The sequence below is a fragment of the Canis aureus genome, chromosome 11 (assembly GCF_053574225.1).
Source record: "Canis aureus isolate CA01 chromosome 11, VMU_Caureus_v.1.0, whole genome shotgun sequence".
In the NCBI taxonomy this organism is placed as follows: Eukaryota; Metazoa; Chordata; class Mammalia; order Carnivora; family Canidae; genus Canis; species Canis aureus.
In genome coordinates, this window is record NC_135621.1 from 25,622,280 (window position 1) to 25,636,372 (window position 14,093).

A 14,093-nucleotide genomic window follows, 5' to 3' on the forward strand; every position below is an offset into this window, starting at 1 on the left:
AAATGGCCCTGGGTGCTCTACCAGAAACAGACATTTCCAGATCACCCACAGGCCCAATGAATGAGGATCTACCGGGGACCCGGACATGCTGCACGTCCTCTCCTGGTGGAGCGTGGCCTATGGAAAAAGCACGGAGGTGGCTCCCACCCCCAGAGGAGCTCCCTGGACCAGGGCTAATGGGCAGATTGAAATAGGGCTTTCCAGGGGACCGGAGAGGCTAAAGGTGCACAGCAGCAAACAGGAGATGGCGCCAGTGCTAGGCTCAGGCATCCGCTCCCACTCCCAGCCTCTCAGCCTCCCCCGGATGTGCTTCTCCAGCCAGGACCCAGGACCCGGGTCCTCTGCCTGGGGGCTGTCGGGCCCTCAACTCAATTATACGTTGGTCCTCAAGGAAGGGACAGGGATGTCACCTCTGCTCATGTCTCCAGATGTGACCAAGTCTGGGGTTTTGCGGCGGTTTCCTCAAAGCCACAGTATGAAGATATTTCTCCAAGGGAGCCTTTAAAAGTAAGGGCTGTTGGCTGTGTCCTTCTCTTTTTTTCTGTGCTTTTACCCTCCTCTCCTCTAACCTCTCTCTAGTCCACTTTCATTCCCTGATCTGTATCTTTCCTAATTCAAGTGTAACTTATGGCAAAGTCCCCAGATCTACGTGTCAGCTCAGGATGGCCTTTCATTTAGTGATGCTCTGTGGGACCCAGCTCGAAGGCTCCCTCCTGGGGTTTTCTCCAGGGACACCACTCTTCAGACCGCCAGCCCCACACATCCATCTGCCTCTCTTTGAACTTCAGGTAAATGCAATCACAGAGTGCTCTCTTTTGCCGTGTGTTTGGTTTTTCATTCCTGCTCCAGTGTGTGTGAATATATAACAATTTATGCATTCTACTGTTGAAAGACATTATGGGTAAGTTCCAGTTTGGGACTATTATGAATGAAGCCTCTATGATCATCCTCACACGTGTCTTTTGTGCACACAGCCCTCATTACTGCCAGGTATATACCTAGGAGTGGAATTACTGGCTCGTTCACATGATTTGCCTATGTTTTGGCCTAGCAGTTCCTGCCAAACAATTTTCCAAAGGGGTTACATCAATTTATACTTCCTCCTGAAGTGGAGAATTCTGGTGGCACCACATCCCCATTAAGACTGGTGTTGTCAGGCCTTTCAATTTTGACACCAGTTTCTACACCCCTCTGGTGGAGGTGTAGCAATATCTCACTGGGGTTTTGATTTGCATTGCCCTAATTACTAATGATGAGGAGCACCTTTCATGTGCTGCTTGGCCACTTGGATAGCCTTTTTTATGAAGTGCCTGTTAAAATCTTTTGCCTGTTTTTAAAAATGAGGTTGTTCTCTTATTGATTTGTAGAAGCTCTTTATATATTCTGGATAAGAGTCCTTTAGCAGGCTTATGTATTTAAATATCTTCTTTTAGTCTGTGGCTTGACTTTTCATTCTCAATGTCTTTTGAGGAACAGAAATTCTAAATTTTAGTAAAGCTCTACTGATCAGTATTTTCATTGATTCACGTGTGTGTGTTCTATTTAAACTGTATTGTCTATTTTGGGGTGCTTTGGTGGCTCAGTTAAGCATCTGCCTTCAGCTCAGGTCATGATCTTGGAGTCCTGGGTCCTACTATATTATCTACTTCAAGGTCATAAAGCTGTTCCCAGGGTTCATTAGAACCTTTACTGTTTTCGTATTTTGACCTACAATCCATCTTTTTTTTTTTTTTTTTAGATTTTATTATTTATTATTCATGAGAGACAGAGAGAGGCAGAGACACAGGCTCCCTGTAGAGAGCCCGAAGTGGGACTCAATAATCCCAGGACCTGGGATCACAACCGAAGCCGAAGGCAAACGCCCAACCGCTGAGCCACCCAGGCGTCCCTACAATCCATCTTGAATTAATTTTTGTGTATAGTGTGAGGCAAGGGTCTAGGATCAGACTTTTCCATATGGATAACCCATTGCCTGGCACCCACTATATTGAGGTGATGCCTTTACTGTAAATTAGGTGGTACCCACTCATAATTTTACAGTAAGGGATTCCTGGGTGGCGCAGCGGTTTGGCGCCTGCCTTTGGCCCAGGGCGCGATCCTGGAGGCCCGGGATCGAATCCCACGTGGGGCTCCCGGTGCATGGAGCCTGCTTCTCCCTCTGCCTGTGTCTCTGCCTCTCTCTCTCTCTCTGTGACTGTCATAAATAATAATGTCAAAATAATAATAATAATAATTTTACAGTAATTAAATTCCCAAAGCATGCTACAAATTCAGAGTCATCCCAATATAAATTTTTAAATAAGTGCTATGCCCAACGTGGGGTTTGAACTCAAGACCCTAACATCCAGAATCACATGCTCTACCAACTAAGCCAGCCAGGCGTCCCATCCCAATTTAGTTTTTAACATAAGTTGATCATTCCAAACTTCATTTGGAAGTCAAGATATGCAAGAAAAGCCAAGGAAAATGTGTAGAAGAACAAGGAGAGAACACTGGTTCCAACTACCAAAACTAATTAGAGATAGGAATTAAAACAAGTGGTATGGCTTGAATGGTGACAAGATCAATGGAACAAAGAGAGTGCAGAGACAGACCCATGTTAGAACTTTTATCTTTTGTTTTTTTTTTTTTTTTAAACTTTTATTTATTTATGATAGGCACACAGTGAGAGAGAGAGAGGCAGAGACACAGGCAGAGGGAGAAGCAGGCTCCATGCACCAGGAGCCCGACGTGGGATTCGATCCCGGGTCTCCAGGACCGCGCCCTGGGCCAAAGGCAGGCGCCAAACCGCTGCGCCACCCAGGGATCCCAGAACTTTTATCTTTTGTGATTCAGTTTACGTCCCAAACATGAATTTCCAATGAGTGGGCAGCCTGCTGCACAACAGCAATGTGCTGCACAAGGCATGGTCCTAAGAAAGGGAAGGGGTGTTTCCAAATGACCCCAAAAGTATCCAACACAACCTGCACTCTGGGACAGTGAAAGTCGGGGCCCTGCACTGTTGCCTGGGGGGTGCCGGCTCAGGCCAGGAGTCCAGCTGGAATCACTCTCTGGAGGGAAGCTTTCCAACGGGGGCCGCCAAGGTCCCCACTGGTTAGGATCTGGCAATAAGCTCCCAGCCTGAGGACCAGCACACAGAGGACAAACCACGGAGGAGTGAGCCTTGGTGGTTAGGAGGACCCCCCAGTAACTGGCAGTGGACCAACTGGCTACTGATCTGGAAAGAAAATCAAAATGGATCCCTACCTCACACCTCACTTGAGAACAGATCCCAGTTAGATCAAAATCAAAATTCAAACATTCCCATCCCCTTGGTTGATGCCCTGCTCCAGGGCTAATGTCCACACCTGGGCCTGGGAAACAGCTCTCAGTTGTTGAGGCCAGAGCTTCCCACCTCTAATGACAGCATCTCACATGTGCAAAGCATTTTACCCTCTTGAGCAATCTCATTAAGAGCACCATCTGGGGGCGCCTCGATGGCTCAGCCAGTGAAGCATCTGCCTTTGGCTCAGGTCATGATCTCAGGGTCCTGGGATTGAGCCCACCTTGGGCTCCCTGCTGAGCAGGGAGCCTGCTTCTCCCTCTCCATCTGCCCCTCCCCCTGCTTGTGCATTCTGTCTCTGTCAAATAAATAAAAGCTTTAAAAAAAACAAAAAAAAAGAGCACCATCTGGGAGCACCTAAAGTGATAGCCCTGTCTGTGCTAGGGCACTTGACTCATGGACTTTAGCTAGTCTTCACAGCAACCCCACAAAGATGGGCCTAGGGGCTGGCATCTCCTAGGTTCATTAAACCAACTGGAGTGATGAGTAAATGAATGAATGCACTTCCTTTCTGCACAAGACAAAGGGGCAAGTGGCTTGTCAAAGGTCACACAGCCTCTGTGGCTGGGTTTGTGCAAGTGCTCCTGTCTCAGCTCCAGGATGCCTGCTGGCTTCCAGGCCTCTTATGCTGCCTCTCTCTCCCCTTGGGGTCTTCATATGCTCCATCAAGAACATCTCACCACGGGCACTAAGCATTCCCAGCCTCTGGGCAATGGCAGGCACCTGGAGAGTCTGTCCCTTTTCTACCCATGTCGATCCCAGCAAGCATCCCACATCCTCCAGGAAACTCCTCTGTCCACACCCGCCCCCAGCTGCCCGGGTGCCTTCCCTGCACTCCCACAGCCTTTCATTAATCCACGTAAGTAAGCATTTGCAACCATTTCCGTAAAAACCTAAACAACAAAACCCAAGAGCCCTAAAATGTGTCAGTGTCTATGTACACAGTCATGAAAACACACAGATGGGGCTGCAAGTCGGCCCTCGATGTGGCAACAGTGGGCCCTGCATTCATATTTTGCTCTGTGGGCAGCTGTGTGTCAGTAATGGTTTGTTTTTTCAGTTTTTTGTGTCAAGCTCCCCCCATGGTGCTGCTTGACCGTGGACAAGGCGTTGGGCTGTTTTCTGGCCTATGAAATGTGGGTGACAACAGTTCCCTCCTTTGGGGCTGCAGCAAGGATGGCCTGAGCACACACATGTGAGGCATGTGGAAGGACGGGGGGCGGCTGCTGCGCCGGGAGCACCCCCAGCTGGCATTCCTCTGTCTCCCCCTACGTGCAGGGCACATCCTGGTGCAGCAGCCCCGACCCCTGCCAGCCCTGCTGGGGAGACATCTTCACCTCGGGGATCTGCGGGGCAGTGGATCCTCTCCCTTGGCCTCAGCCCTTGCCATAAGGGACCAATGATTGGAAAGAGGCTGTACACCACCTCACCCCCCCCCAAAAAAAAAGAAAGAAAGAAAAAGTACAAGCGTTGGTCAGAGGCACGGAAACTGGAACCCCCGTGCGTTGCTGAGGGTGTGACACCAATGCAAAAACAGTTGGGCAGTTTCTCAAAAGGTTCAACATAGGATTGTTGCATGATCCAGTGATTCCACTCCTCGGTGGATCACCAAAAAAACTGAAAGCAAGGACTCGGGCTGATATTCATCACCCATGTTCACAACAGGCTTCATAATAACCCAAAGGTGCAAACAACCCGAGTGTCTCTCAATGGATGGCTGGACAGATCTACACTAAAGGAGTATTATTCAGTCATAAGAGCAGGGCAGTCTGGCCACCTGCTATGACATGGATGAGCCTTGGAGATGGTAGTGAAGTGAAATAAGGCAGACACGTGAGCCCCGGACCCCGGACCACCTACACGAGCTCCCTAGAGCAGCCAAGTTCACAGAGAGAAACAGAACGGTGGCTGGGGGGGCTGGGGGGCTGGTGATCAGTGGGTACAGAGTCGTCATGGGGGCGACAAAAAATCTGGAGGCTACGCTGGTTGTACAACACTGCAAATGTATTTAGTGCCACCGAACCGGACACTTGTGGAGGATTTTAAAATGACCGTGATGCTACATCCACCATACTGCAGTAACAAAGGAAAGAAGCCAGCACTCACCAAACCAACCCTCCGGTCTCTGTTCATCATTAGACCTGGAATGGAAGCAAAAAGATGGGGACTCAGTGCTGCCCCCCAGGGGCAGGGACTCCACACGGCTTCCCTGGGGACCTGGGGCCCTTCTTCAGCCTGGACTGGTGTCCTCCTGGGGCTGAGCCGGAGCAGCACAGCTTGGTCACGGCCACCTGGCCACTGGAGTGGTGTAGCCCACACGCCCTCCCCCGCCCCCGGCCACCTCTCTGGCCACCTCCCTGGCCACCTCCCCGGCCGCCCCAGAGAACAGCACAGGAGGACGGTGCCAGATGCTTTCCCTATCTGGCACAGTGGCTATCATCCCCAAGAACCTTAAGATGGGTGCATAATCTTTAAACCCCAGGAAGTGGGGATCCCCTGGTGGCTCAGCAGTTTAGCACCTGCCTTCAGGTCAGGGCATGATCCTGGAGTCCTGGGATCGAGTCCTACATTGGGCATTGGGCTCCCTGTATGGAGCCTGCTTCTCCCTCTGCCTGTGTCTGCCTCTTTCTCTCTGTGTCTCTCATGAATAAATAAAATCTTAAAAAAAAAAATCCAGGAAGTGCCCAAGAGCTAAGAATCCATGCCATCACGTGTAGAAGAAAAAAGAAGGTTGGCGGGTCGGGAGGGCCGCGGTCCACCTGCGGGCCGAGCCTTGGTTTGGGGCCACGGTCCTGATGGGGCTCAGCCCGGCCGCACCCGGAGAGGACACATTCCCAGCAATTCCAGAAATAGCATCGCAGATCCGGGGGGGCCCCTTGAGTAGTGAGCTGCAGGGGGATCGTTAAGAGACCCTCTCCACTTGGGGAACTGTGGGTTGGAGCCCCAGTTGTCAACTGGGTAAATCCCAAGAATGTGACACCAAAGACAAGCAGGGCTGCCACCACCTTCCCACGAGCCTTGGCTCCATGTCGCCATCGCAGCCAGGCTCCGGGGCCTCCCAGTTACAGCCCCAATCAAATACATGCGTGAGTCACAGCCATCTCACTGGGACCTCTCCCGCCCCATCTGGTGGGCTTCCCTCCTGACCACTAGCACTTTCTAAAGCCCTCCACCCACACTTGTCTCCTCCGCTAGAAAGCAGCTTCCCAGGGGACACAGGGCTCGGTGTCTCAATCACGGCTGGGTTCCCCAGGACCGAGAACAGAGGCTGCCACGCGGTAGGTGCTCGAAATATTGCTCATGGGTGGGTAAGTAGATGTCTACCCTGGGTGGCAGAGAGGGGGATACACGGGGTTCAAAGGAATGGATGCTGTTCTACTGTTTACGCTGGGGGGGCCTGGGGGACAGGAGTACTTCTGTTATCACCAGTGGTATAACATTAGCTAAATGCACATATGATGGGCCAACAGAATTTTTAGCAAGGCTAGCGGGAAACCTCTGAAAAAGAGCCATAAAAGGAGATGCTACAGATATTAAAACACACTGTGGGGGCAGCCTGGGTGGCTCAGCCCCTGAGCACCTGCCTTCAGTCCAGGGCGTGATCCTGGAGACCCGAGATCGAGTCCCACATCGGGCTCCCTGCGTGGAGCCTGCTTCTCCCTCTGTTGTGTCTCTGGCCCCCTCTCTCTATCTCTCTGTGTCTCTCATGAATAAATAAAATCTTTAAAAAAATTAATTAATTAAAAACAAATAAAACACACTGTGGGGCCTCAATAATCTAAGCCGGGTACTGCTGGTCAGCGACAGCCAGCCAGACCCACGGAGAGACAGAAGGTCCAAAGACAGACTGAGATACTGACCGGCAGTCAGGGTATGCCAGGCCCCCGTGTCACCAAGGGCAAAGACACTTTCGTAACAAAATAGTGTCAGGCAACTGAGGAGCCATCTGGAAAAAGATTAAATTAGATCCAAACCTCAACCGGTACACAAGATAAATAACCAAAGTGGCAATTCTCAACACCAAACAGTATCAGAATCAAACATGAGCCCTCAGCTATGACTCAAAACGCAGAGGCCAGAAGGCAGACATATATATGAATCACATGGAGAAAATTCTGCATTGCAAGGAAAAACAAAAACAAAACCTCTAAGCAAAGTCAAAAAGACAAATGACACTCTGGGGAGATGTATTTGCAACTCAATCTCCCCAACATATGAAGTTCCCAGAAATTGAGGAAAGACCACCAGAACAACGCACAAGAGGGTAGCCATGTGCAGTTTCCAGAAAAATACATATAAGAGATATTCACCTTTACCGTAAAAAGAAAACTCAAATGAAAACCACACTAGGCTGTAACTTCTCACCTAGCTCGCGTGCCAGCTGGAAGCACAGGCCTCTCATCCATCACAGGCCGCGCTGCGAAGGGACAGCCCCGGAGGGCACCTGGCAGTGCCTTCGACACCCAGCGCCTCTGCCCTCGGCAGGGGAGAAATCGCAGCTCAGTGTGGTTTCGATGTGTGCGTGTGCCCACGACCGAAGGTCACTAACGCTCCTGCCAACCAGCCTCGCTCCTAACAGCAGAGACGGGAAAGGCCGGGAAAGGCCGACTGTCTCTCTGCAGGGAACAGCTGAGGTCAGCTTCCCCGGCCTCCCCGGGAACATTCTGCGTCTGTAATGAAGATGCGAAGATGCGGCCCAAGCTCCAGGATCAGTGCTAAGTGCCAGGAGCGAGGAGGCTGTGGACCTCCACAGTGTAAGAGAGAAATACGAGCATACAGTCCATGCATTCATATTCACCGCAGAAAACACTGGGAGGGTGTGGACACACTTAAAAAGGGGGTGACCCTGGGGGTGAGCTGAGCAACAAAGGGGTACAGACCCAGGGAGACGCGCACAGCTTTTTATAGGACCATGAGTTTTCAACTAGATCAGGTGGCACCTGTTGGAAAGAAGTGGTATTAAAACACAAAACCCAAATGGCAGCAAGGTCGGCGCCTCTGCCAGCCCCCTGTAAACACGGTCGGTTCCGGGGGGACCAGGTATTTTTGGGGGGGCTGGGGGTGTCCCCCGGGGAGGGGCCTCAGGGCTCCCTGCTGGAAAAGTCATGTTGGACTACGAAATGGATTTCAGAGAAACAGTCACGGGTACATTAAGGAGAGCTATTTTCCATAATTATGAGATTTCTTCCTCTAATTAGAGATAACGGAACTTTTCAATGACAAATACAGATAATTAATTGTTGATGGAGGTTTTTTTAAAATATGGGATCCCTGGGTGGCGCAGCAGTTTGGCGCCTGCCTTTGGCCCAGGGCGCGATCCTGGAGACCCGGGATCGAATCCCACGTCGGGCTCCCGGTGCATGGAGCCTGCTTCTCCCTCTGCCTGTGTCTCTGCCTCTCTCTCTCTGTGACTATCATAAATAAACAAAAATTAAAAAAAAAATTTTTAAATAAATTTATTTTTTATTGGTGTTCAATTTGCCAACATACAGAATAACACCCAGTGCTCATCCCGTCAAGTGCCCCCCTCAGTGCCTGTCACCCATTCACCCCACCCCCCGCCCTCCTCCCCTTCCACCACCCCTAGTTCGTTTCCCAGAGTTAGGAGTCTTTATGTTCTGTCTCCCTTTCTGATATTTCCTACCATTTCTTCTCCCTTCCCTTCTATTCCCTTTCACTATTATTTATATTCCCCAAATGAATGAGAACATGTAATGTTTGTCCTTCTCTGATTTACTTACTTCACTCAGCATAACACCCTCCAGTTCCTGTTGATGGAGGTTCTTAATCAGGCATTTGTGATTCTATTTTTTTAAAAGATTTTTAATTTATTTATTCAGAGAGAGAGAGAGACTGAGAGGCCGAGACACAGGCAGAGGGAGAAGCAGGCTCCATGCAGGAGCCCGACGCGGGACTCGATTCTGGGTCTCCAGGATCACACCCCGGGCTGCAGGCAGGGCTAAACCTCTGCGTCAAAGGGGCTGCCCGGCATTTGTGATTCTAAATACTTAGCAGGACCATGTAATTGGAAGATTTTCTGGTCGCCACACCAGATCATCTCGGCCCAACGAAGCCAAGGCCAAGGCCACTGGGCCTCCTCCAGCTCCTACCCTGACCTTGCTGGCACAGATGACCCCAGGCCCCCGGACTCACTGCCCTCCTCCATCCTCCAGACCAGGCTCCAGCTACTCGGGGGATGTGATAAAAACCTTAAAAGAGGGTCATCTTAGGGATATGGTGACCCCCAAGGTACCTGCGGGTCCCTATCGAGCTGTTCTGTTTTCTCCGGGTCCCTATCGAGCTGTTCCCTTCAACGAGCTTTGCGGGGGTCGGAAGTGTGTTTCTCAGGAGAGAGGCGCTCGGTGCTTTTCTCAATTAGACGCAGCTCCCACACCAAGTGCCTGCAGCTGCTCGGAGGGGCTCTGCACTGACATGTCTTCATCCTGTCAACAACCTGCTCCACCTGAAAGGAGCTCAGAGGGATGAGGCCACGCTCAGCCCCTGCAGGAGGAGAGACCGGCCCTGGCTTGCCGGGAGCAGGGTCTGCAGCTGGGACCCCTGGCCTGCCAGCGACTTGTGAGCAACACCGGGATTTTCTGAAACCCTGAAGTGTTGTGTGAAAATTAAAATTCCTAAGAAAATGCTTTTGAATGTAGGAAATACTATCAGAGTCCCAGATACCACCCCCCATCTCCTGCCACAGCCAACAATCAGTGACTGTTGTGATATAATAAATATGTATTTTAGTCTGGCCAGAGCTCCTAAAGCCTGTGAGATATCCTAAGGAAGGAGGTGCTAGGAGCAGCAACTTTTGTTCTAATAGTTGGTCCCTGAGCCCAGGTCCTGACACAGAGCTCCTCAATCCTCTGGAGTCTCCTAGGTGACAGGAGCATCCCTTGTCCTAATGAGGGGGCTCTCAGCAGGCTACCGGGCAGCTTCAGGATGGAGCTGGTACCCAGGAAGACCAAACTGTGGTTGGAAGCCTGGAACTTTCAGCTTCGAATCCCCATCCTCTGGGAAAGGAACACCCACACATCCAGGGTCTGCTCTGCAGGAGGGCAGGGAAACACTCTCCTCCTTACGCCAAGGGCCCCTGCCTTCATTCCCTTCTCACCTGCAGACCCCCTTCCAGATGGTTCCAGAACTGGACTCTGCTGGGTCTCCCTTGGGGGCCTGCCACCCTTCAGGGGCTCCCCACCACCATTGTGACCTTCGCCTTCACCACCTGCTGCTCCGCGCGCCCGTGAGGTCTCTCCCCTGTGCCTCTCAGGCTCCCACTCGGGAGGCCACCTTCCTGTCACCTTCCTTCCTGCCTCTGAGCAGGTGCGCTTGCCAAGGAGGGAAAATTGGGACAAAGTAGATAGTTACCTTCTAACATCTGTTTTCTAGAAACTAGCCCTCCCTCTTTATACCAAATGAGGGTATTTACCCCCCAGACTAAGAGTTCCCAGGAATAAGATGAAGATGCCCCTCGGATATAAGGATACAGCTGCCCAGCCACCAGCCAGTCCCCTCCCTGCACCCAGTGGGGGGAAAACCAAACGCCAAACACTCTTGGCATCTTCCCGAAGGAATGTAGTTTTCAGGCGTCCCCAGCAGCACTCCCGTCCTACCAAGTCCTGGTGGGCCCTTAAAAACCTTCAACCAATAGCAGTCAGAAAGCCAAGAGCCAGCCAAACAGCACCCGCCCTTGACGGGTACGGGGGCCCTAGCAAGTACGGGGGCCCACTCGGGATACAAATCCAATCAGTTGGTAACCCGCCCCCCCACCTTCCAGTTAAACCCCCTGCAAAAGCTTCCCTTTTGTTAAAAAAGAAAACAACTATAAAGGGAATTTTCAGCTTGGAATGTCCGTGGCTCCCGCTCCTGGGCTCCCAGGGAAGCTCCGACTTTAACTTTTACCAGGTGGGATGGCTTCCCCAAACTTCAAAGCACGGGCTCTCATTTCTGATCTACTTCGTTAGCGAGTGACCTAAAGGGAAAAGTCTGTTTATTTTGCCACAGCCGTTCTTGGTGTCGCACGCGGGGTACGGGAGCCACCTGCCTGAGAACACCCGGGGTCATCTGGGCACCGGCACGGCCCCCGGCTTCTTGCAGCTCCAGGTACCTGGTGAGCTGCCCGGGTCCCCGGGCCTCCTCAGTTCGGCTTGGCGGCCCTGACTGGTTGAGCTGCTAAAGGTGGCGGGTCATGCTGCCTAGGACGCAGCCACCTCGGCTGGGCTGGTGGCCTGGACGCGGCACTGTGCTAACTGAGGTTATTCAGACAAGGCTCGAGTCCGTTTTCTGGCTGGAAATCCGAGAGCCGGAATGGCTCAGCTCCGCAGAGAAGGGACACTCGCCCCTTTCTGGCCAGACAGCCCTTTAGGGTGAGCGAGGACCCGTGGTGGCCCCGTAGGGACCGGCATCTCCTCGGGGACCCGGGCCGGCCAGACGGGGATGCGCTCGGGGGGGCCCATGGGCTGGTGCTGGGAGTGTGCGCGGCGGCCTCCGACCTCGCTGGGGGGACACTCGGCTCGCCCAGCACCCGCACCACCTCAGACCTCACGCCTTAGCCCGCAGCCCAAGGCGATGGGGGGCCCAAGGCACCTGCAGGTGCTTCCTCAACGGGGGACTGAAGATAACCCGGGGCTCGGATGGGGGCCGTGTGCACAGGGAGGAAGCCGGTTAGGGCACTAAGCAGCCCGGAGAGCAGGAGACCACTCGGTGTGGTTGTTGGGGGGGCCCCGGCTCCTAGGGTGCTCTGGGCGTCACGGGTTTGCTTGTTGTTGCAGCTTTTGGTTCTTGGCACAAAACTGGCCCTGTTTTTTTTGTTTTTTTTTTTTTTAGGATTTTATTTATTTATTCATGAGAGACAGAGAGAGGTAGAGACACAGGCAGAGGGAGAAGCAGGTTCCCTGTGGGGACCCCATGCAGGACTCGATCCCAGGACCCCAGGATCACACCCTGGGCCAAAGGCAGACACTCAACTGCTGAGCCCCCCCATGCATCCCACGAGGCTGTCTTATAATTAGATTTGTTTTAATAAAAGGGAGATACCTGGAAGTTGGGTCTTTTTTTCTTTTTTTTAAAGATTTTATTTACTTATTCATGAGAGACACAGAGAGAGAAGCAGAGACACAGGCAGAGGGAGAGGCAGGCTCCAGGTAGGGAGCCTGACATGGGACTCGATCCTGGGTCTACAGGGTCATGTCCTGGGCCGAAGGCGGCGCTAAACCACTGAGCCACCCAGGCTGCCCTGGAAGTTGGGTCTTTAATTAATGTCCCCTGTACAAATATTAGTGAAACAAGGGCTAAATCCCATTGGCACCTCGTTCGTGTATATAGGTCCACATGTGTTACACACATGAGACATTTTCTCCACCTCCGGATGGTACTGCTGAAACGAATTTGTAAAGGAGCTCTGTTTAATCAGTTTAAAGGCAAATCCTTGGGGCGCCTGGGTGGCTTAGTGGAGTCATGATCCCCGGGTCCTGGGATGGAGCCCCATAAAGGGTTCTGCTCAGCAGGGAGCCTGCTTCTCCCTCTCCCTTTGCCCCTCCCCCACGTGTGTTCTCTCCTCGCTCTGCTCTCTCTTAAATCTCTTAAATCTCTTAAATCTTGGGGCGCCTGGGTGGCTAGCCGTTGGCATCTGCCTTTGGCTCAGGGCGTGATCCTGGAGTTCCCAGGATCGAGTCTCGCATTGGGATCTTCTCCGGGAACCTGCTTCTCCCTCTGCCTTTCTGTGTCTTTCATGAATAAATAAAATGAAATCTTTAAAAAACAAACAAACAAAAAACAAACTGGGCTTTCTAAGACTCAAAAAGATAAAAACGAACTCAACTGTCTTTCAAGTTCACAGGATGGGAGACCACATTTCCTACATCCAGACTTTAATGTTACTCCATCCATAATAAAAAAGCCTCATAGGAAGGGACCCAACTGATGATGGTCCAAAGAGATAATGATGAACAAACATCTAAGACCCCTGACCCCCTTCCTAACAGAATAATGAGAAGAGGAGGCAAACAAGAAGACACTAGAAATCCTATATCCAGCCCTCGTCTCCAAGCTCAGCACTAGCGCCCAACCCACCACCTGCTCCTCCCCTTCCTCCATAAGGCTAGAAAGCACCCAGAGAAAATGCCTGTTTTGCAAAATGAAAAGACAGGAGACAGAAAAAGTCAGTGCAAAACTTTAAATCTGCCCTTGGCCTTGCCAGCGGCACCTCTGCGGCCTCTGCCCCCTGGCACTGCCCGGGCTGCCTGCACAGCCCCTACATCACCCCAGTGCTTCTGCTCCTCCCACCCTCGCCATCACGGTGCAGAGAGCACCCCAAGCTGTTGGGCAATCGCCTTATGAGGTTCAAACTGAGGCACCTCCCACATGCAAGGGCTCCCCGGACTTAAACCACACTTCAGATGTCCCCACAGGAGCCCCAGGCTGACAGTGGGGGACAAACTTTTTAGTGGACTCGGATGTAACATATACTAAAGTGAATTCAAGGTTGTTGGTTTAATTAACATAAGCACGTCTTTAGAGACATCGACCCTAACTATACAACTTTTTATTCTACTAACGTTTACCAGGGGTCAAATAAGCTCCTGTTATCTGTTGCAATTTCTCAGCAAAGATGACTTAATGGGTGATTTTGTCTGTCTCATCAAGTACTCACAGGTAATCACTCTTCCCAAAGTTGATTGACTTTTTTTTGTATTTTTGTATTTTTTTTCAATGATTCATCAGTCTTATATAATATCCAGTGCTCAATATATGTGTCCTCCTTAATGTTCAT

General features: G+C 51.5%; 1 protein-coding gene across 5 annotated transcripts in view; it reads right to left on the reverse strand.

The window, feature by feature from the left end:
* SERHL2 (serine hydrolase like 2) overlaps nt 1-14,093 on the reverse strand; it is a 37,723-nt gene that overhangs the window by 3,471 nt on the left and 20,159 nt on the right. For all 5 annotated transcript variants that reach the window (XM_077914249.1, XM_077914247.1, XM_077914245.1 and 2 more), the window contains one exon: nt 5,429-5,463. In XM_077914249.1, coding sequence (XP_077770375.1) covers nt 5,429-5,463 — 35 coding nt within the window. The remainder of the gene's footprint in view (nt 1-5,428; nt 5,464-14,093) is intronic.